The 22,190-nt window shown below is 39.4% G+C and overlaps 1 protein-coding gene across 2 annotated transcripts in view; it reads right to left on the reverse strand.

The window, feature by feature from the left end:
- Positions 1-573: 573 nt before the first annotated feature.
- KATNIP (katanin interacting protein) overlaps positions 574-22,190 on the reverse strand; it is a 67,732-nt gene continuing 46,115 nt past the window's right edge. Inside the window, exons 18-26 of one of the 2 annotated variants that reach the window (XM_076350955.1) lie at positions 20,623-20,788; positions 13,049-13,206; positions 12,663-12,727; positions 11,375-11,485; positions 9,419-9,558; positions 6,713-6,814; positions 5,899-6,059; positions 3,465-3,562; positions 574-2,091 (exon numbers count right to left, since the gene is read on the reverse strand). In XM_076350955.1, coding sequence (XP_076207070.1) covers positions 2,036-2,091; positions 3,465-3,562; positions 5,899-6,059; positions 6,713-6,814; positions 9,419-9,558; positions 11,375-11,485; positions 12,663-12,727; positions 13,049-13,206; positions 20,623-20,788 — 1,057 coding nt within the window. In that variant the 3' untranslated portion in view covers positions 574-2,035. The remainder of the gene's footprint in view (positions 2,092-3,464; positions 3,563-5,898; positions 6,060-6,712; positions 6,815-9,418; positions 9,559-11,374; positions 11,486-12,662; positions 12,728-13,048; positions 13,207-20,622; positions 20,789-22,190) is intronic. The other variant, XM_076350954.1, reaches the window with a different exon arrangement.

Consider the following 22,190-nt stretch of genomic DNA (forward strand, 5'->3'; position numbering starts at 1 on the left):
TGAGCTTGACCAAGAATTTTGCAATAATTTCCAAAACCTGGAGTTACCTCAAAGGATTAGGGTTGAAAAATCATTAGTCCATCACATAGGACTTGAGATGCTCCAGACAGATGTAGAGAAGACAGATGAGCATAGAAAGCCCTCTCCCCCTCATACCTTTTCTGATCAATAAGAAGGATGGTATTCTGTGCCAGGAAACATGATGGGTTTCATTTCTCTTCACATTCAATGCAATTTTCTCAGAAGAACAGACAATGTGACAAGCCTCATCTCATCTAGAGATTGCCTATATGACCAATCTGTGATTGTGCCTTAAGTCTTAAAAACCTTGCTATGTCCTCTCCTCTTCCAAACGCATAGATTTATATCTGTTCTTAGCCCTACCAATAATCCTCCTTTCAGCTCCTCCTCTTTTTCATTTTGAGTTGCATGTAATGGTTATCTGATTTGGAGCAAAAATTAAAACTTGGTTCTTGGTAGAGCTACACTGGTAAACACATGAGGAGGGACAGTTCTCAGAACAACAGAAGGGTTCTTTTGTCAGTGTAGTTTGGGAAAAGCCTTTAAACAAAGTACAAGATACATACACTATTTTACATTTAGAAGTGTTTTGTATTTAGTACAAAATACATTTTGTTGCTCCATCAATACACAGAAATCTGGGAAATGCATTGCTACCTTGAGTCTTTTCAGTTTAGCCAACAACAGCTAAGAAGTATGCTTTTTATAAGCAAATATACAAGATTTTGCACTCCTGACAGTACAGAAAGGGAAGCAGCACATTTTGATTCTGTATCAGGAGCTGCAATAGTATATCTCTGTTTCTTGTCTAAAAGCATATACTGACTTCAGAGCGTTCAGTTCGCTCTGGAAACAATGAGCGAGTTCTAAATGAGAAAGGAAGAATCTTCTATGGAAGAGATTTACCAGTTGTCACCACTGACAATTTTTCAGTGAAAAGTACATTTGCATAGCTACAAATCCTGCAGCATAATTATTTGGGTAGAGTTTTTGTTTCAACGACTACATATGCAGGGTATTTTGTGTTTAAAAATGCAGTTCACTCCTTGCCTTCTTCTAGTTAAAATGCATTTACCATTTCTCAACAGTGATGGTATGTTGCTGGCAACAGATCTGGTTGGTGCAGCGCAGAGGCATGGCCTCCTTGTTCACATAACCAAATGCAGGCAAAACAGGAGAAAAGAGCATTGCTCTGTAGCAGGGGGACTCTGAAGAATGTGTAGAGCACCTGCCAATGGCGCTTCAGACAAAACACCTATTTTGCTTTTTTCATGGTAGTGAAATAATGAAAGAAATCATTATTTCACTGCAAAAGATGAGAGAAGTGACAGCTGAAACTTACTTATTAAACCTTCATAAACCCACCTCCTGATCTCCATTTTCTAAAAGCATTCATCACACTTCTCCATACCCAGTGGAACTTCTCCGGATGTCAGAAACAGTGTCAGCCCCTAGAGAGAGCCATGGCATCAAAACATACAGTGGCAGCCCAGAAACAGAGAGGTAAAGAATATTTCCTCTAATAAGTTGCATTTCCCAAAGAACTATTTACAGGCATCAGAAACAAAGCAGACACTTCCATCTAGTGAGGAGCTTCGTGATCATCCAGCTAGGATTTAGGAATTAAAGCTGGAGAAATATTCTGGAAGCCTCTTGTTATGACCATCCTGCTTCACCCAAGTTCTTGGTACTTGGCAGGAACAGTTGTCAGTTAGCAATAAGATTCTCACTCACTCCTTTATGTTCCTTCCTCCCTGGATTTTCAATTAAGGGGGGGGGGGGGGGGATCAGACAGATAATGACAATTAAAAAAACCCAGAAAACTGAATTTGTGCTTTAAATTTCATTACTGAAGAAAATTTCCTGTAGTGAATAAAACTTCCTCTCATAAGACAGGAGGTGGTTCAGCAGCAGCAGACACGGAAAATCTTCCATTTGGATGATACATATCTTGAAGAGCTAGATTGCAGGTATTTTGGGCTGGGTATATTCAGGACTTTCCAATCACAATCCCTTATCTTTTCCTCCTCTGCAGTCCTTTTTCACATATGCAGGTTTTTGGACGCAAAGCTGTTAAGGAAAATTGAGTGCTGTTTTAAGACTGTATCTGTATTAACAGTGAAGCCACAGACTAAAATGAGGAAGAAACATGCCCATTTCTCTTTCCATCCCAGAATGAAAGCTAAGCTACTCTTCTCAGTAATGTTTCTTACATTGACAATTTTTTTCACAGTCCCATGGAATTGCTTTCCTGTGGAATCTGGTCTGAATTCAACATTGACCCTGTTCCGAGTAGGAGGTTGGACCCTCCCTCAGGAGGGGACCCCTTGAAGTCTCCTCCAAGCCAAATCATTCTACGAATCTATGTTATCAACCACTATGGCTGATACCAGTAAGTACTACAGAGGAGACGAGACATGGGGTAGATGGCAACAGGCACTCCTCAACTGATGACTTCAGAGGCATTCTGTGTCCTTAATGCTTGGACAATAGATGTGATGGCCATGGCAATGACAGCTGTTCTGTACTGGACACAGGGTATGTCTGCACTGGAAAGCAGGCTGTCACTACAACAGGCACAGAGACGTTCAAAACACTTGACACAGCTGGTGCTAATATACTAATAACTTTGAAGCTGTATTTGTGCAGGCAATGGCATTTCAAATCCTTCTACAGAACTGTTATCAAAAGCCATCAAATAATTTCTGTAACACTTTCTAGAGAAACTAATTGGAGAAAGCATCATGCTCAGGAGAAAAAAACAATCATGAATATACCAGCTTGGCTGAGAATTTGTAATGTATTTAGGGAGCTATTCTGAGTAATTTACAATGAATGACTGGGACTCTTCAGACTATAAATACAATCTACTCTTTCTCCTTGGGAAAAAAAGAGGTTGTCTTTTTAATTATCACTTTGTAAGAGAAAAGACCAACCAGAAAGACAGTGGGAGGAATAACGTCAACATGTTTTCCCCCTTGTTACACTTACCATGATTTTGGATTTGCCTGAGGAGCAACAAGCAGCTAATTCTGAGACACATATGCATCATCTCTAAAGCTGCTTAAAAGGCCAGTGGGGATGCAATGAGCCTATTATTCCAAAAGCTATCTATGAACCTGTACAATTAACACCAGTGTTCAGTTTATCTTCAGTCAGTTTCTTTCCTGAGGACTTCTGTGTATGTGTTGGTATAAGCTATCACTACATGCCACATATGTCTTTGATTTACAGCATCCACTTTCAGATTTAGATACAGAATAAAAATCCACCGGAGTATGATATTCCTGTTTTGCCTTCCTATGGTGGAAAAAGTAGAACTAAATATATAAAAGAGGTGTGAGTCTCCCCACTTTTCCCATTTTAGGTCTATAACAATGTTCATTATCCATACTGTCTCTGTAGAAAGTGAGCAGAAGAAAACTGTAGAAGAGAGAACTAACCTGGATCAGCCACAGCCTGCTTCTTTTTGCTGTTTGTGACAATCTCATTTTCATTCATCATTCGTACATCCTGATCTCCCACATGATTGCTGAAAAGACTAAAATCAGTACAATAGCCAAAATAATCAATGTTGTAAAAAGCTATGAGAGTCATGGAGAAGGATACCAAGTAAGTTATTTAGGTCCTGGAGGCTAAACAAAGCTATGAAGCACAGCCACTTTATATGAGACTATCTAGAAAGGAAAGGCATTCTGTCTGCATCTACCTGAAGGACTGCTTGACAGTTTTAATTAGTGGCATTCATTCAGGCACACATTCAAATATAAATATCATATTCACTCTACAATTTTCTTGCCTGCCTACACAGCTTGAACCACATTAACCAAAGTGAGACTTTAAATCAGTGCTGTACAAAGAGGGTATAAAAATCCTTACATGGAACTTAACACTGTTTTGTAATGTTGATATAGCATGATTTGAAAATTTTCTGAACTAAACAAAATTCATTTACTGTGATAAGTTTTGTTTGCAGGCTGCTGCAAAATTTTAACAATTTCTTTTTGGGAAAGAAGTAGTAACTTCAAAGTTAAATTAAATTAAACAAATTGCCGAAAAAAATATGAGCTGAATTGAACGTGAAAGAAAACATCACTAATAACATCTCCCTTTCATCCGTGCCTTTGGAAAAAAAGAAGTGTATTTTTCTTTTCTCTACAAATACTGCGCAAAATAGGTTTCTATTTTGGGAGAAAAATGTCACGTCTCTCAAACTGTCAGAGTGAAACAGGGGAACCGATACTGAGGTAAATCAGAACTTAAGGTATTGATGATAATATCAGACTCAAGTTCAGGGTTCATAAAATACTGAACAGTGACATGTGAAAGAGAATAGGCCAAAATCAGAAGTAACAATATATAAAAGCTCAAGAGCATATTTTTTAAATGGAGGGATATTATCCAGCATGTAGTAAGGGATTTATCTTCTATTGCTGAAGTACCCTATATTTCGGTTGGGTAGTAGGTAGAGAAAGGGAATAGAAGATTGCAAATCAGGCTAAGAAGAAAGCTCCTGCACAGGAAGTCTAGAAGAGAAGAAACTCAGCACGTTCTTGACTGGAAAATAGATCATGCAGTTTGCATGGCCCAAAAAGTATACCCCTCTTAAAACTAAATCAAAGGGTATATGTCTTATAAATATGTGCAAAGGAAGTTGTATGAAAAAGATCTATGATTACAGCTGGTGCTTCTCTGCTTCCCGTAAAACAGAAATAAAATCTCATAGAAAGATGTTAAGCTGAAGAAAGTAAAGGTTCGTTTCCCCTCCTCCTTTCTACATCCCACTGAAAATTTTCTCAATACTTTTATTTCCTCCAGACATTTTCATTTCAGTAACTTTTGCACTTGAAAAATTGTTTACCTCCAAATTTTACCATGACAACACAGCCACTTGTACAAGAGCATGAGTCTAACACAATACATCCAAACGATAATAATTTATTTCAACATCTGACAGTACCACTGGCCAACAGCAAATGCTTTAGAGAACCACAGGAAAACAAACACCGTAGGCAAACGTGAACTTCTGTTCTTAATCAGGAGAGCTTACGTTCCTTCCACTTGTTTCTAAATATTTGAATATTCTTCTGAACGAATCATGTGCCATTTTTGAATGCAAAACTGTCGCCTTTTTTTCCAAGTGATGTATGTGCAAGACATTCTATTTGTTAGCTGTGCAATGTATAAGAAAGTGTTTATTTCTGTAAGCTTTCGATTTTTCACTTCTCAATCTCATTTAAAATAAATTATTCTTTCAATCTTTATTTTCCTTGCTAGAGACTGCTTTTTAGACCCTATCAATCCTGACCTTCTAAATATAAGTGCATTTTTCACTGCATTTCATCGTATTTTCTGTGAGATTGCCAACTTCGTGGTTTCAAAGTGTCATTCCTCTGAATGCAAGTCATTTCTCATTTAAGAAGTTCATTATTTTAGAACGTTTATAAAATAGTAGAATTCTGGTTTCTTAATTAGCAATTGTGCCAAATAAGAGGACTTTCTTTTCTTTACTTTTGATGTTTGGTTCTTTTTCATTAACTTTCTGGGTTTTTTCCCTCCATGTAATATCATTGCATTCTATTATTTCTTCTCTAAGGAAGCCTAGCTTCTTTCTTTTGTGTTTATTACTGTAGGCTTCCATGAAGACATATGTAAATATGAATCATGAACCCCAGTAAGCGCTAAAAAATGCTAAGAAATAAAGCTGGTAATTTGGTCCTAGTATCTAAAAAACTATTGGTTATTTCCCATTAAGTGAGGCTGAGCATGCTTTGGAAGGGAATTTTCTATAGCAATATACATATTGCTGACACTAGTCACATAAAAACATTTTTTGAAAACGAGATTCTTTCTTCCAATCAAGATCCACTCACATACCTAATAACGGTTCTCTTCTCCTGATGGCAAATCTTCTCATCATCTGTAAAGAGAATGGTATGATACGGGACCACTGGATCACAGGTTGGCAGGATGCCTGATACTACATGGGTCACCATATCCAGAATCCCATTGTACACAAGCAAGTCATCCACCAGAAGCTAAAGATATTTAAGAAACAAACAAACAAAACATCTAGAAATCAGGCATTGCTTTCAGCAGTCGGCTCTATCAATTAACTAGAAATCATTTTGCCCTATTTGTTTCACAAGTCTGGTCATTAGTTTAACTTTTGTTCCTTAAAACTTCCATTTCTCTCTAGTCACTGCTGGATTTGGATTTTTTTTTCAAGTTTTTATCTTCTCACTGATATTTCTAATGCAGCTTTCATGTAGGTAATTAAAAATGTATTTCATGTTTTACGTAATTGCCATTCTATTAACTGGAGTGAATCACTCTTAAATCTAGGAATTAACGAATCTCACCTCACTTCAGCTGTCTAAAACTTGGGTTTGTAGTTTAAACTAGTCTTCCAGGCCTGCTCTATAGTCAGTGGAAAAAGGAAAGCATTATCCTATCTTAAGACAATTATCGAAGAAAAAAATCAGATAAAGTGTTCTTTCCCTGGACAAGAAAGGGAGGACAGATGACTGGCATAGATTAGTCATTTTAATACTAAATGCAGAGTTAAATAAGATTAATCCCATCCTTTGAGATTCTATGGAATCACACTTCAGTAAACTGTGAAAATAAGTACAGAAATCAAGCAAGCTGACTCACCAGAACATACAAAATGCATACAAAAATTACTTACACCGAATTCTTTCACACCTCTCTGAGGTGTTTTGGCATAATTCCATAACTTGATCATTGACACAGTAGTAGGTACATCAAAAATGACATATACCCTATTCACCTGTAAAAGAGAATTAATTTATATTCAACAGCACAAATTCCCCAAAGAAATGAAATTCTCATGCATGTTCCATCAAAAGAGGTCCGTATTTAAAGAGATATAGCTAGAGGACAGATAACGGATGCTAAGGATTGATTTAAGTTCAGTTATCATCTCTGTTGATAATTCACAGACGTTGTCTCTACCCCAGAGCTGCCCTCTCAAATGTACCTGTAACTCATCAGAAGATAACATCTACACCTGAGCTTGTCATCCTGGAGTGCTAGTCAACTGGAGGAGGGGTAGAGAGACACTTTTAATGAGTATTTAATCAACCAAATACAGACACGTGCTTCAGGATAAGACAAGCTGGTGTCTATTCTGTTCTGTTCTGTTCTATTCTATTCTATTCTATTCCATTCCATTCCATTCCATTTCTTTCTACCAAATATGAATGGAATCCACCTTTCTCTTTGCAAGACTAAAATTTCTCCTATATCCCCTGACTTTGAAAGCTCTTGCAGAAATTTTGCAATTTTTGTGTGAGGGACACTAATAAGAATGTAGAGACAATTCTCCAGATGCTTGCTAAACAATTATTGCTTGAGGTATTGTTCATTTTACTTTCAGTGACATTAATGTCAAGATGTTAAGACCAAAGATTAGGCTGTAGGAAACCAATCTTGCCTGTTACAGTTAATTCTATGCTATTCCTTTTATGAGCTACTATACCAACTTTGGGCCAACGTATCTTAAGCTTCATCTCTCCCATCCTCTGAAGTTTTAATCCTTTGATGCACTGGAGAAGATAGTTAGTTGTATTAAACCATTATGCATTTTTTTTACTGAAGAAAGAAAGGTAGAGGTGATCAATAGAAATTTTTGTATCTGTGATTTTCCAGAAGACAATTTGGGCGTAGCCTCCAATAGCAATTGTTAGTCTCACAGCAAATGAGAAATTTGATGGAAAATACATTCAAACAAATAAACAAAATGACAATCAGTAACAGGGGAACAAAGAATTCAAATTGTACTTACATTAGTAATAAATTTGCAAAAGATAAAAACACTTTTAGAACTAGAAAGGAGAAGATATTTAGAAAGGAAAAGAAAGGCTATAATATAAAATTTCCTTAAAGCTTTTGAACCTTCCAATATAGCAAAGAGTTAATTCAGCTTTCTAGGCAACCGGCACGTTTCAAAGCAGCCTAGCAATGAGGATGTAAGTATATACAGGCTTTGGTTCAGCATCCCAGCTACAGAGGAGGATCATGAATAGCCTGATTGCTTAATCCATTTGCACTTCCTGGCTGTACAACCACACCGTGGAAGATGGAAGAGAAAAAAGTACTATGTGGGTCTGAAAATGTATAATTTGCTACAGTTTAAGGACAGAAAGCGCCATTAAATTGCTTACTCTTCCCTCCTGTATATCACACTTTATCAACTTACCCTTTTAATACTGATATCTTATGTTCTTCTACAGTACTTTGGTGTCAGACATAACAACGCAAAACAGTGTATGCATCTGTGCTAGAACTCCAGGTACTGTTATCTTCCTTTTGCCAAAACGAAATAGTCTCTGCAAGCATGTCTTTTATAGGACATGAGCAAACTCAGATGGTGTCAAATCAATCATTCATGATGTTATAATGGATATCTGAGCATCCCATCAAATTAATTACCAGGATTCAAGATGTGGGATCTACCCAGTAGGAGCCTTAAGCATTACACAGACCTTCCATTTTCCTAAGAAATGCAAGTGGTCAGTATTCCCAAGTATACTTAAAAGCTTTATCTTAATTATACCCACTGCATTACAACATATAATGATATATGAAGTATTTTCAAAATTGACTTAATTCTTTGCTTTTAATTATCTAATTAATAACTGTAACATATGGAGTAAGGATTTTTCCAACACAGTAAGCTACAACATATCACATCGGGTTTACATTTTGTTACTTTTGAAATCCATCCTCTTCTAAGAAATAAGTACATCTTAACAATGTCCGTAACAGGCCCATAAAAAATGTCCTCTCTCAAAACAAAGTCAGAACTCATCTAAGTTTATCTACTTTTCCTGTTTAGATATTTGATACCCCATATTTTAAACACGGGGCTTCTAAAAGGGCTGAATCACTTGCGGCCTTAGGACATGAAATACGAAGTCTGTCATCTCTGATTTCTGAATTTGAATTCAACACAGATAATGAGATTAAAAAAATTCTCACTGCTGGAACAACATTCATTGCTTTTTGTAAAAATGAATTTAGGATCCCAGTCCGCTCCCATTTGAAAGGTGTTTATTACACAAAACACACATATTAAACTCCTTTGTCAGTATCTTTCTCAAAATAAGTGAAAAAACCATCTACGCTAGCCTTGGAAATTCTTCTGCTATTGCACCATGGAGACAGAAGGAGATTACAAACCTGAAATCTATACTGCTGCTATCTCTGCAGTGAAGGGAAACTGGAAAAAGAACTTCTTCTAAAAGGCAGTGATTTAGCATCATTTACTAATATCAAATTTACCTAAAAATTATGTCTGCTTCCCCTTTCCTTTATGCTTCTAGCTATATCTATGCCCATCACTAAAATGGAATGAAAAGGGAAAATGTACCAAACCAGGAAGAACTGGTGCAAGCCACATATGTCTGCCATCAGTTGTGTCATTTACTCTGTCAACTAGTTTGTCTGGAGTTCGGATGTCTCCAGATACATCTTCTAAAATGTTGACACTATCTGGAAAAGCAGCAATATCTGAAAAAAAAACTTTAAGCGGAAATAACTGAAAAGTACATTTCAGAAACACCATATTTAAAAGTTCACACTTGCTCTTCCAGATTCCATGAGCGAGTATTCGCCACTACAGCAGCAAAACTTAAAAATACCCCGAGCACTTCACATAGGTAGATGAGGAACTTGGGGGCACATTTTTAAAAGCAGGACAACCCTTACAGATTCTGGCATTCAACATTATTTTTAAAATAGCAATAAATGAACTAGCTGCATTTAATTTGTTTTCAAGTATGTATTTATGACTTCATCAATAAAGTTCCCTTATCAGGAATAGGCACTTCCCAGCTTTTTTTGTGACAAAGCCCCATTTTTTAGCATGAACTTGTGAAAACTCCTCATATGAAACATATCTCAAGAAAAGTATCCTTGCAGGAGGTAGTCACCAGTCAGACTAGGTTTTGCGGGAGTTCCTCAAGCTTTGCGATAAAAATCAGTAACTGTCTAATAAGGCCTTCTTTCAGTTCTTTAAATGTAACCAGATTTTCTCTGTAAGAGAACATTTATGTTAAAAACATATGTATGTTAAAGACATGCAAAGAAATGTGGATGGATGGCACTGTCTTCAGAATTATAAATCCCTAGCAATCCGGTTTGAGGGATATTAATTTCCCCTTGTCCTGCTTTATAAAAGGCCTGAGTCTGTAAGTATTTATAAAGAATTTAAGGAATAACACAGCAACGCCTCAACTGTTTAAGAAGAGCTTGCTCTGGACTCAGTACTGAATTATCGCATTTAGACACTGCACTAAGACAAATACGGTCTTTTGGGGATCCTAATATATCCAAGCAACACTACTGTACAGGCAGAAACAGGCGATCATTCAAAATGAGCTGAGGTATCTTTACCTGGCATTGTATTGTACTGTAAAGACATACCGTTTAAAAGCTAAGTTAAAGATCCCCTGTTCTTAAAAACAATTTGTTACCACTTTTCAATTTCAAAATGCTTCTTCTCCATTACAGATGTTTCAAGTTCATCATGTATCATACAAGATACAAATAAAAACAGCACTCAGGAAAAAGCCTTTATTACCTTTTTCATTGTATCCTCTATTTATTAGGCAATGAGGATCCTTAGAGACATACAATTCATGCAGCATCCACGCTTTTTATCCATTCTAGTTGGCTATGAAACTGTTTTTTCCATGTAACTGAACTACATGAATTATATGTTGGGGTATGAAGCTTTCAGCTCTTAAGAGACTTTAGCTGATACAGAGCACTGAAGTGTAACCTTGATGACTATGAATCTTTCAAACATGTCCTTCATTCCCTCTGTTGGTTACCCAGGGAACACTGAATCAAACTGAAAGTCTCAGCCCTTATCTTCACGACTGGATCGGGCGTCTAGAATAGCCTAAGGCTCCAGAACAAGAGTTATGAAAAATTTCTTTCTTGTGGCACAATGAAAGATTCCATAACAAAGAACTGAGCTCAACCTTTTCTTATGAATTTATAGCTCATCAAACTTTCTGGTCCTTCCACACCATAGAAGAAATAAATGTTGATAGCAAAAACCACCATATCCTTCTTAAGCCTTCCCTCCTGCTTTGTTGGTGTATCCCATTCAGAGAAGAAATGTTCTGAAAGTATATAAAATACATTAAAACATATGGAAACAAGATCATCACGCAAATATAGAGAAATACAAGGAGAGCAATCACATGGGATAAACTGACAATTTGGAAGAAGTAGCAAGTGATGCCATATGATAATTTGCCAGAGAGCAAACTATGTATCTGAAAGGGATAGAGGCGCTTGGTCTGTAGAAGGATACTGTTTTCAGTTAGCAAGATTTGGTCTCCATGTTCATTGAACAACTCAAGTCCATTCAAACCAATGTAGTAGGGATCACCCCAACTTGTCAGAAGCTGAAACTGGAAAACAACTAAAAAGCAAAAAGCTATTAAGGAAAATTTTGATACTGATACTTTGTCCTAACAGACTATTTAATTTGCAGTTTCAAAAACTATTGTGCAGCCCACATCTCGATATCAGACACTTTTATTTGCACTTTAGGAAAGTGAAAAAAAAATCTGTTTTTCACTTCTGACTTCCCTATGTCTTAAACCTCTCTGTCTTTTATTAAGACAAGAAGTCTGCCTTTTCTGTCACTGATAATACACACACAAATTAACTTCTGCAGGTGGCACAACTAGGCAAAAGTCTATCTATATATATTTACATGTATACATTTTCACATATATATATGTTCATATATGTTCTTTGATCACATGAAGAACTACTGAATGTTTTTAGTGTGTGTCTTACCTTCTCGTACACTGCGACTTATTAACACCACAGCTCCTGTTTGGAGCCTTTACTGCCTTCCTATGTTTTCTGAATATGCCTTTGCCTGGTTTTGAATTACACGGGTGATAACTGGCCAGCAAATATGCCCCTAAACTGAATGGCAGAAAAATGTAATGATGGAGTCTGTGCTGTCCATTTCTCTAATGGAGCACTCATTTGTATCTCTTTGCTCTACCCAGACACTGATTTTCATGAAACCGGAAGGAACTTAGTATTGCTGAGACCTCATTGTCCCCAAACTTGGTTAGAATAGCCTAATGGATTTAAAAGGCCCATCAAATAGATGGATGGCATGACGGTAAAGGCTGCGCTAATCTAGGAAAACTTAAGCTTTAAAAGCCACAAACATTAAGAAAAATGGCAAGGATATTACACAGTTCTGGTCAACCTTAATAAAGATATAAAATGAGACAAACATTCAAAGATATGCAAAAATGCGAAGACTACTTCTAGCTTTGATAGGCTGGCTGGATACTGTGCTAATGGACCTCTAGCTCCAGCTTGGGTAGATTATAAAATGCAGGAGAAAAAGCTACCAGAGTATCTGAAAACAGGTCATACATTCACATATTACATTCCATTTATTTATTCTTAATTCATACTTAATGGAAGCCTTTCTCATATTCTTGGTATCTTGTTAATTTCTTAAAGCACCAGAAATTGTTGGATTCAAAAAGGTCAGGACTCATAACCATAGTATATAACTCTAGAATATTCTATATGACAAGTAAGAAAATGACAGAGAAGGATACAACCACATGGCATTAATGGTGCTTCGTAGTCCATACTAGCTTGTTCCATTCTCTTTGAACCAGTCCTGCCAAAAAAATCAAGACAAAATAGTTTCTTTATGTATCCTTGGCTCATTCAGAAAAGAAGAGAACAAAACCAAAGAACTAAGCCTCCACAAACACCACCCCCTGACCCCTCTGCCTGCAATTATGGACTAGATGGTCCTCTGATCTCAATAAAATCTGGTTAACAGTATATAGTTAAAACCCAATGAAACATTTTGCTCTAAATACTTCATATTTTCACCCAGGTGCCTAATATAATTGGCTTCAACAGAGAATATGAAAAAATACTGAACAGTTAAGAGAAGTTGCGTGGTTCAGATAGCAAAAACATCCTACTTTACCTCCTTTGTACTTTATTAATCAGCTGGGGCTGCAGATAGTCAAGAAAGAGAATTTCTTGGGCAAAGTCAAAATGGCAGTTGCCTGGTCCCTTGCGGATAAGAAAGCCCTCTGGAGGGGAGATGCTGTGACCATCCAGCAACACATGGACTATCTTAGCCTTGATTAAAATAACATAACATAACATCACATGACATGACATGACATAAAATAAAATAGATCCAAAACAATTGCATTCACTTCAGAGGCTGAAACAATTTCAATAATTTTGTTATATTTATTTCATTCCTCTATAGCATGACATCCTTTGGCGAAAGAAAGCCTAAACCAGCAGATACCAGTTGCAACCCATAGTGTGCAATTCAGAGCATCGTAGCTGACATTGATGGGGATGGGAGAGGTGAGGATTTGAGGGAAAAAAAGAAAGAAGAAATGTATTGAAGAGATCCTTCAATTACTGCATCTCACTATATCTCAGCAAACTGAAGCTTCCTTTCTTCACTGAAAGGGTAGTCAAGCACTGGAACAGGCTGCCCAGGAAAGTGGCTGAGTCACCATCCCTGGAGGTAGCAGTGGACTTGGCAGTGTTAGGTTTACGGTTGGACTCAATGATCTTAAAGGTCTTTTCCAACCTAAATGATTCTATGATTCCTGAGCCTGCAGCAATACATACACACGTCAACAGACTGGAGAGACTCGGCTTTCAAGTCAGCCAGGGGTTCGGCTACTTAGACCATGGGACTCGCTTTGAGAAACCTGGTCTACTGGGGGCTGACAGGGTCCATCTGTCAGAGAAGGGGAAGAGCATCTTTGGTCATAGGCTTGCCAAGCTGGTGAAGAGGGCTTTAAACTAGAGATGCTGGGGGAGGGGAACCTCAATCCATCCCACTCCTACCGGTTTGATGCCAGGGCCAGCAATAGATGCCCAGAGCCTGGAGAAGGATCACAGGTCAGCAGGAGAGCGCCTCAAGAGCAGCACAAAGGAACTCCAGCCACTCCAGCCAGTAAGTCAGCTTCATCGGGGGCCCAACTTAAATGCCTCTCTGCAAACGCACGTAGCATGGGGAATAAACAAGAGGAGTTAGAGACGTGCACACGCCTGCAAGGGCTACGACCTTATTGGCATCACGGAGACGTGGTGGGATGGCTCCTATGACTGGAGTGTTGGGATGGAGGGATACAGGCTCTTTAGGAGGGACAGGCAGGAGAGACGAGGAGGGGGTGTCACCCTCCATGTCAATGACCAGCTGGAATGCATGGAGCTCTGCCTGGGGATGGATGAGGAGCTGACCGAGAGCTTGTGGGTCAGGATTAAAGGGAAGGCAGGGACAGGTGACATTATGGTGGGGGTCTGCTACAGGCCACCTGATCAGGAAGACAGAGCGGATGAGGCCCTCTATAAACAGATAGGAGCAGCCTCACGCTCACAAGCCCTGGTCCTCATGGGGAATTTCAACCACCCCGATATCTGTTGGAGGGACAACACAGCAGGGCATAAGCAATCTGGGAGGTTCCTGGAATGTGTTGATGATAGCTTCCTTCTCCAAGTGGTAGAGGAGCCAACAAGGAGAGGTACTACGCTGGACCTTGTTCTCACCAACAAGGAGGGGCTGGTGGGGAATGTGAAGCTTGAGGGCAACCTTAGCTGCAGTGACCATGAAATGGTGGAGTTCAAGATCCTTAGGGCACCAAGAAGGGCGCACAGCTAGCTCAGTACCCTGGACTTCAGGAGAGCAGACTTTGGCCTCTTCAGGGATCTGCTTGGCAGAGTGCCATGGGACAAAGCCCTGGAGGGAAGAGGACCCCAAGAAAGCTGGGTAATATTCAAGGATCACCTCCTCCAAGCTCAGGAGCGATGCATCCCAACAAAGAGGAAGTCAGGCAAAAAGGCCAGTAGGCCTGCATGGATGAACAAGGAGCTCCCGGACAAACTCAGACACAAAAAGGAAGCCTAGAGAGGGTGGAAGCAGGGACAGGTAGCCTGGGAGGAATACAGAGAAATTGTCCGAGCAGCCAGGGATCAGGTTAGGAAAGCTAAAGCCCCGATAGAATTAAATCTGGCCAGGGACATCAAGGCAACAAGAAAAGCTTCTATAGGTATGTTGGGGATAAAAGGAAAACTAGGGAAAATGTGGGCCCTCTCTGGAAGGAAACGGAAGATCTGGTTACCCGGGATATGGAGAAGGCGGAGGTACTCAATGACTTTTTTGCCTTGGTCTTCACCGGCAAGTGCTCGAGCCTCACCGCCCAAGTCACAGAAGGCAAAGGCAGGGACTGGGAGAATGAAGAACTGCCCACTGTAGAAGAAGATCAGGTTCGAAACCATCTAAGGAACCTGAAGGTGCACAAGTCCATGGGAACTGATGAGATGCATCCATGGGTCCTAAGAGAACCGGCAGAGGAAGTTGCTAAACCACTATCTATCATATTTGAGAAGTCGTGGCAGTCCGGTAAAGTTCCCACTGACTGGAAAAGGGGAAACATAACCCCCATTTTTAAAAAGGGAAAAAAGGAAGACCCGGGGAACTACAGGCCAGTCAGTCTCACCTCGGTGCATGGCAAGATCACGGAGCAGATCCTCCTGGAAACTATGCTAAAGCACATGGAAAATAAGGAGGTGATAGGGTGACAGCCAACATGGCTTCACTAAGGGCAAATCGTGCCTGACAAATTTGGTGGCCTTCTACAACAGGGTTACAGCATTGGTGGATAAGGGAAGAGCAACTGACATCATCTACCTGGACTTGTGCAAAGCATTTGACATCGTCCCATGCGACATCCTTGTCTCTAAATTGGAGAGACAGGGATTTGATAGATGGACCACTCGGTGGATAAGGACTTGGCTGGATGGTCACACTCAAAGAGTTGTAGTCAACGGCTTGATGTCCAAGTGGAGACCAGTGATGAGTGGCGTTCCTCAGGGGTCAGTATTGGGACTGGCGCTGTTTAACACCTTTGTTGGCAACATGGACAGTGGGATTGAGTGCACCCTCAGCAAGTTTGCCAATGACACCAAGCTGTGTGGTGTGGCCGACATGCTGGAGGGAAGGGATGCCATCCAGAGGGACCTTGACAGGCTTGAGAGGTGGTCCTGTGCAAACCTCATGAAGTTCAACAAGGCCAAGTGCAAGGTCCTGCACCTGGGTCGGGGCAATCCCAAGCACAAATACAGTCTGGGCGGAGAATGGATTGAGAGCAGCCCTGAGGAGAAGGACTTGGGGGTGTTGATTGATGAGAAGCTCAACATGACCCAGCAATGTGCGCTTGCAGCCTAGAAGGCCAACCGTATCCTGGGCTGCATCAAAAGAAGTGTGACCAGCAGGTTGAGGGAGGTGATTCTCCCCCTCTACTCCACTCTCATGAGACCTCACCTGGAGTACTGCATCCAGCTCTGGGGCCCCCAACATAAGAAGGACATGGACCTGTTGGAGCAAGTCCAGAGGAGGGCCACGAAGATTATCAGAGGGCTGGACAGACTGAGAGATTTGGCATTGTCTTTATCTGAGCATAACGTCATGCTCAGTTGAGAAGAGAAGGCTTTGGGGAGACCTTATAGCAGCCTTCCAGCACCTGAAGGGGCCCTAAAGGAAAGCTAGAGAGGGACTTTTTACAAGGACGTGTAGTGATAACAGCTTTAAACTGAAAGAGGGTAGATTTACATTAGATATAAGGAAGAAATTCTTCACTATGAGGGTGGTGAGGCACTGGAACAGGTTGCCCAGAGAAATTGTGGATGCCCCATCCCTGGAAGTGTTCAAGCCAGGCTTTGAGCAACCTGGTCTAGTGGAAGGTGTCCCTGCCCATGGCAGGGGGGTTGGAACTGAACTAGATGATCTTTAAGGTCCCTTCCAACCCAAACCATTCTATGATTCTATGATACGTCACAAAGGTGATTTGAGGAGACAGAGCTATCATGCACCTGAATGCACTGCTAGATCAGGCCTGATTGCTCAGCAATGGCTGAAGCTAGCCTTTAAGAAATCACATAACCTGGTGCTCTCTCAAGAGCGGACTCTTTTGTGTCTCTTGCATTTATAGAAAGCCCGTATTTTACCAATTCTATTTATCTTTGTGGCAGCTGGCACTTGGACTTTTCCAGGATCATGCAAACTCATCTACCAAGCAGTGCTGTATGTAACCTAAGGGCATATGAATAAAGAAGAGGTATCCCACCACGCAGAAAGAATTGAGCCTTGTACACATCATAGATGCATGCACGCCTTATACAATCTCTGGAGATTAAACTAAAAATTCAGGCAAACTTCTTCAGATGATGCAGGAGTCCTGGCCCCTTCACCCTCCCCATTAGCACTATCTGGTATCATATGCATGATCCCAGTCACACAACAATTCAATCATGCAGCAACAATTATCACTGCATCTTGCCCTGAAATATGTTAAATGTCACTTAACGTTAATCACAAGCAGCATTTATTGCACTGAGTCTTTCACTAACTACTGGTTAAGGAAGGAGTAATACCTGTAAAATGTAACAAGATGGCTTGTAACTGGCACTATGATTAAAGCTTGCTGATTAATGGACTGAACCAAAATAGATTCATTTAGTTAATAAAAGAATTTAGTCTAAAGGTAATGTGAGTCAGTTTTCTAATCTTTGGATTTTATACTGACTGATGTATATATGATAATTTGAGATTAACTTAGTTTTGTATGCAAATATTTAATTTTCATTCTTAGGATTTCTTTTAAAAATATATATGCAATATTTATAGTTAAAATTCCCATTTCAGGTGTCTATCTGAGAAGAACTTAAAACATTCAGAGTTTTCTGCAAAGCCCACATATTATCAATGACCTGATATTCATAACAGTTTTCATATTTTCCCATTTGTAAATGATTTTTTATTCAATTACAATATCAGTAAGTTACATATGCAACACCCCAAAAGCAAGTAATTTTCACGAAGATTTTTTTTTTTTTACACAAACATTTCTTGATTTGAAAACCTTGGGTATTGTACTAGACTACAGGAGGTGCTCAGTTCATTTCCAAACAGCATGAAGATTAATTAGGAGGGAATGTTTGTGTGAGTACCAAGTATGGAGAAATAACTATTTCCGGTTTCATCTTTAATAAGCTTGGGAGCAAAGAAAGGAAACATCCTTTTCATATCAGAAACTCTTCTGCATACTACTTTCCAGTTGAATCAGTCTGCCAGGATAAGGAGAGGAAGTGAAAAATCCACTGAAATACACTTTAGTTTAGGAAACACGTATTGAATGGGCAGTCTAGAGACTTAGAGATGAAATCTTACCTATTATACCACAGCTGCTTATATTTATGTGCCCTTTATGTGCCTCATTTCTAAGTAATTTTCATCATCTGAGAAGGCATTCAACCATCACACATAACATTTTACAAATCACATAACAAAGCTTTCACAAGGTAATTTTTCAGAGAGCTGGAAATAGCACACAAGCCTTCATTTTGACAGTTCACTGCCATTACCCTCTCGTACTAAAGCTGTGAATAGAATCCACCACTCTCCAGCTGCCTAGCAAATCATTGTATCTCATATCCGGGGACTGTTTCTTAGAAGGAACAGCAATACTTCAAGAGACAGATGTCACGATGCCCTAGGTTTACAGTCTAAAGCCTCTTTACTGTGGCCCAGCAGATACCTTGCATCTTCAGTTTTCCAAATCATTTATTTCATCCTTTTAGAGGACTGCAGGTATGAACTCGTTTTAATTGTACCCACTAACTGTTACGGGACTTAGAGGTGTGCCACCTGCATGCATACTTTATCAGACTCACCTCTGTTTTTCTACCTAGCACAGTAAACTGTGAAAATAGCCCTTTCTTTCTTTCTTTCTTTCCTGGTTTGGCCTCCAAAGACCAAATTCCATGTTAGATTTTAGGGATTTGGCTATTTCTTTCCCTCCTTTAATAACTGAGACACACATACAGGGAGTTGATTTGGTATGAAAATTCACGTTCAAACTTTTCTCTCCTGCTCTGCCTTGGAGAAGCTTGGGCTTACAATGGTAGTGAAAAACATTCCACGTCACCGCTTAAAGACAGTTCTTCATATTGCATTTTGAACACAGAATCACAGAAAGATTTAGGCTGGAAGGGACTTCTGCATGTCTCCAGTCACAGCTCCTGCTCTGAGCGGAGAAGCCTGCAAAGCTAAATCAGGTTGCTCTGGGCCTTGACAAATACAGTTTTGAAAGTCTCCCATCACTGCATACTGTCCCAGAGCTGTACCACTCTCATAGGGAAGAGTCCTTTCTATATGCCGAATCCTATCAATTAAGTAACAGATTTTACTAAAAAACCCTGGTTGTTATAGAGGGGATATGTTTAGAAGGTAAGCTCAACATGCTCCTGAACCCTCCCATGTGTCAAACATGTTGGGTTAATGCAATGTATTACAAAATCATGTGCCATATGTTAAAATCTCTAGATAACTGTGGCTTAAATGAAAGATCTTACTCTCTGGCCCTCTGGGAGTCTTTGGCCAGTCTTTGGCACTCAACAACACCCCATGCTGATATTAAAAGATGCCAGGGCTCTGTTGTGGAGCGGGAACATCTCCTATTTATGTAGTGTTCATATTGAAGCAATTCCTGGAAGGTAAATTTACACAAAGAAGCAGTTCTGCAACTTCTGCCACTATCTTGCCCAATCCTATGAAGGATCCATGCCTCCAACTTCAATGCTAGAATTTTTTCCAGAACTTTGCTGATTCTTTTTGTCCTGCCTCTCTCTAGTTTAATACATACCAACATTCTTCTTCTTACCTATTGACTGAGTTTGGACATCAAGAATGCAACAGTTGTACGTGAAGGGGAAACAAATGGATTCATAAACTTTCTGTGCAGTGAACAGCAACTACTTCTTCATTATCACTACAAGTGGATGTATAGCTTCTGAGAAAAACCAGGGAAATGAGGGACAGCCAAAGTCAGAGTGCCAGCAAGATGCAACATGATCTCCAACAGGTGTCAATTGCCAGTCAATTCCAAGAATTCAATATGAAAAAGAATATAAAACAACCAATTTGGAAAAAGAAGAGAGGAGGTATGTTATACAATTTTAGCTAAACTACTTTAGCCAAACCGTTTGAAGATGTCAACCTTCCCTAATAAACGTTAGAGTTCTAGAGACTCTTCTGGCTTCTTGGAAAAGGTAGTATTGATTGACTGGCTTTCTGTAACTTACCTAAACAGAATATCTGTTGGAGAAGTGTCCCCTGCTCTACCATTCCCTGTGTTCCAGGAAATAAAGAACCATATGGTAGGCCTAAATACTAGATACTGAGAGAATACCACTTCAGAATCATATATCTTGAAAATAATATGTGCTATTGTATGTGTCTCTCCGAAAAATCAGCTGTGAAGTTTTCTTTAAACTCTCTCTGGCTTTTTTTCAATATTTGCTGTTTGTGGAGACAGAAATGCATTATACCTGCCACAAAATCCAGACTCAGACAATCTAGAAAGATTTATGGTGTTCCATTTAAGGCAGCTATATTCATTTATCACAGTACCAATTTTCCAATGCACTGCTGTATATTTCTGCTGGCAGTGCTCCTTTTCTTTTACTTACCCCTCTAAAGGTATCCTCTGGAGATTTATTATAGTTCCAAAAGCGAAGCCCTGCAATACTTTCAATTTTATCAAAATAGATTGTGAGCAGATGATCTTCTCCAAAAGAGAAGGGAATGAGCCACATATGGTCATCCTCTACTGTGATATTAGTCCCATCTATTAACCTACAAAGAGAAAAATCCATTAGCTGCAAAAAAGGAAAAGCTTGCTTTTCTCATGAAAATCAAGTACTTTACCAGGTGTTAATTTTTTTCTAGATGCCACTTCCAGGTTCCAGGGCTTATTGTGCCCTTGTGCATGCAATTAAAAAGCACAGTAAACATCAAAAATAATATGCAATTGTTGAATTAAAGACAGTGGGGGGAGAAAAAAAACTGTATTTCCTTTAGTTGGGTCCGTTTGAGGAAAAACAGAAAAATCCTTAGTTTTTCTCTGTGTGAACAGGGGCAGGCAGAGGAAAGCTCAACTGCCTTTGTGCCAAAATGGCCAAGGCAAAACTCTAAGGCCCAGATACAATATAACTTATTAATATAGTTCCATGCCTAAACTAGTGTATCTGGCACTCTGAAGTGTGTTACTATGCCAATGAGACTATACTGAATCTGACAAGGAGCTGGATAACCCAGAGAAGAGGCAGAGTTTGTTCACAACCTTCTTCATGTGCACAGTTGGGCACATTCCTACTTTTTTAAAAAGCTTTCTACCTGCATGACAATGTCTTTTCATAAGAGCACAGACTTCAGGCTGACTAGATAAAGTTAATTCCATTATTAAGCAAAAAAAAAAGCCCAAATTTATTGTGGCCAAAAAGGTTCTTAAGCAAAAATGAAGTACGTTAAAAAAAAAAAAAAGGAGCAACAAAACAAAATAAAATCATTACACAGAGCAGAGAGAATATTAAGGGATATCATACTGGAAGCACAGAACAAATGTATCCCACTTACTAAGAAAGACATTAGAAAGAGGGAGGACTTGAAAAATCAAAGCCAGCCTGGCTCAGTGGCAGGATAAAGAAAGTTATCACAAGCCATCTTTCAACAAAAGTCATGATCAAAAAACCCTAAATTGATAGGATCATAAACCCTGGAAGGCTAAAGGTGTTTGCACAGGCCAAAAAAGGATATGAAGGCTAGCAAGCAAAAGGTACCATAAATAAAGTTCCTCAAATACATCAGGAGCAGAAAGCCTGCCAGAAATTCTGTAGGATCAACAGATGACTAAGCTGTAAAAGGAGCATTCAGAGAAGATAAGACACCAACAGAAAAGCTAAATGACTTCTCTGCATCTGGGTCCATCACGGTGGAGTCTGGAGAGACTCCACCACTAGAACCTCTTCATCACAGGGGATCTCATGGGAAGATTTCTTAGCTCTTGATGCCTACAGAAGAGATTTTCATACAAATAGGCAGAAGAACTGAGGAACTATATACAAATAAGCTTGACATCCATATTAGTCAGATTAGCAGAAATTACAAAGAACAGAGTTAGTGTACATGTAGATAAATACAAGATTCTAAGGAAGACTCAACAAAGACTTTGAAAAGAGAAGTCCTAATTCATAAACTT

The sequence above is a fragment of the Aptenodytes patagonicus genome, chromosome 13, assembly GCF_965638725.1.
Source record: "Aptenodytes patagonicus chromosome 13, bAptPat1.pri.cur, whole genome shotgun sequence".
Classification (NCBI taxonomy): domain Eukaryota; kingdom Metazoa; phylum Chordata; class Aves; order Sphenisciformes; family Spheniscidae; genus Aptenodytes; species Aptenodytes patagonicus.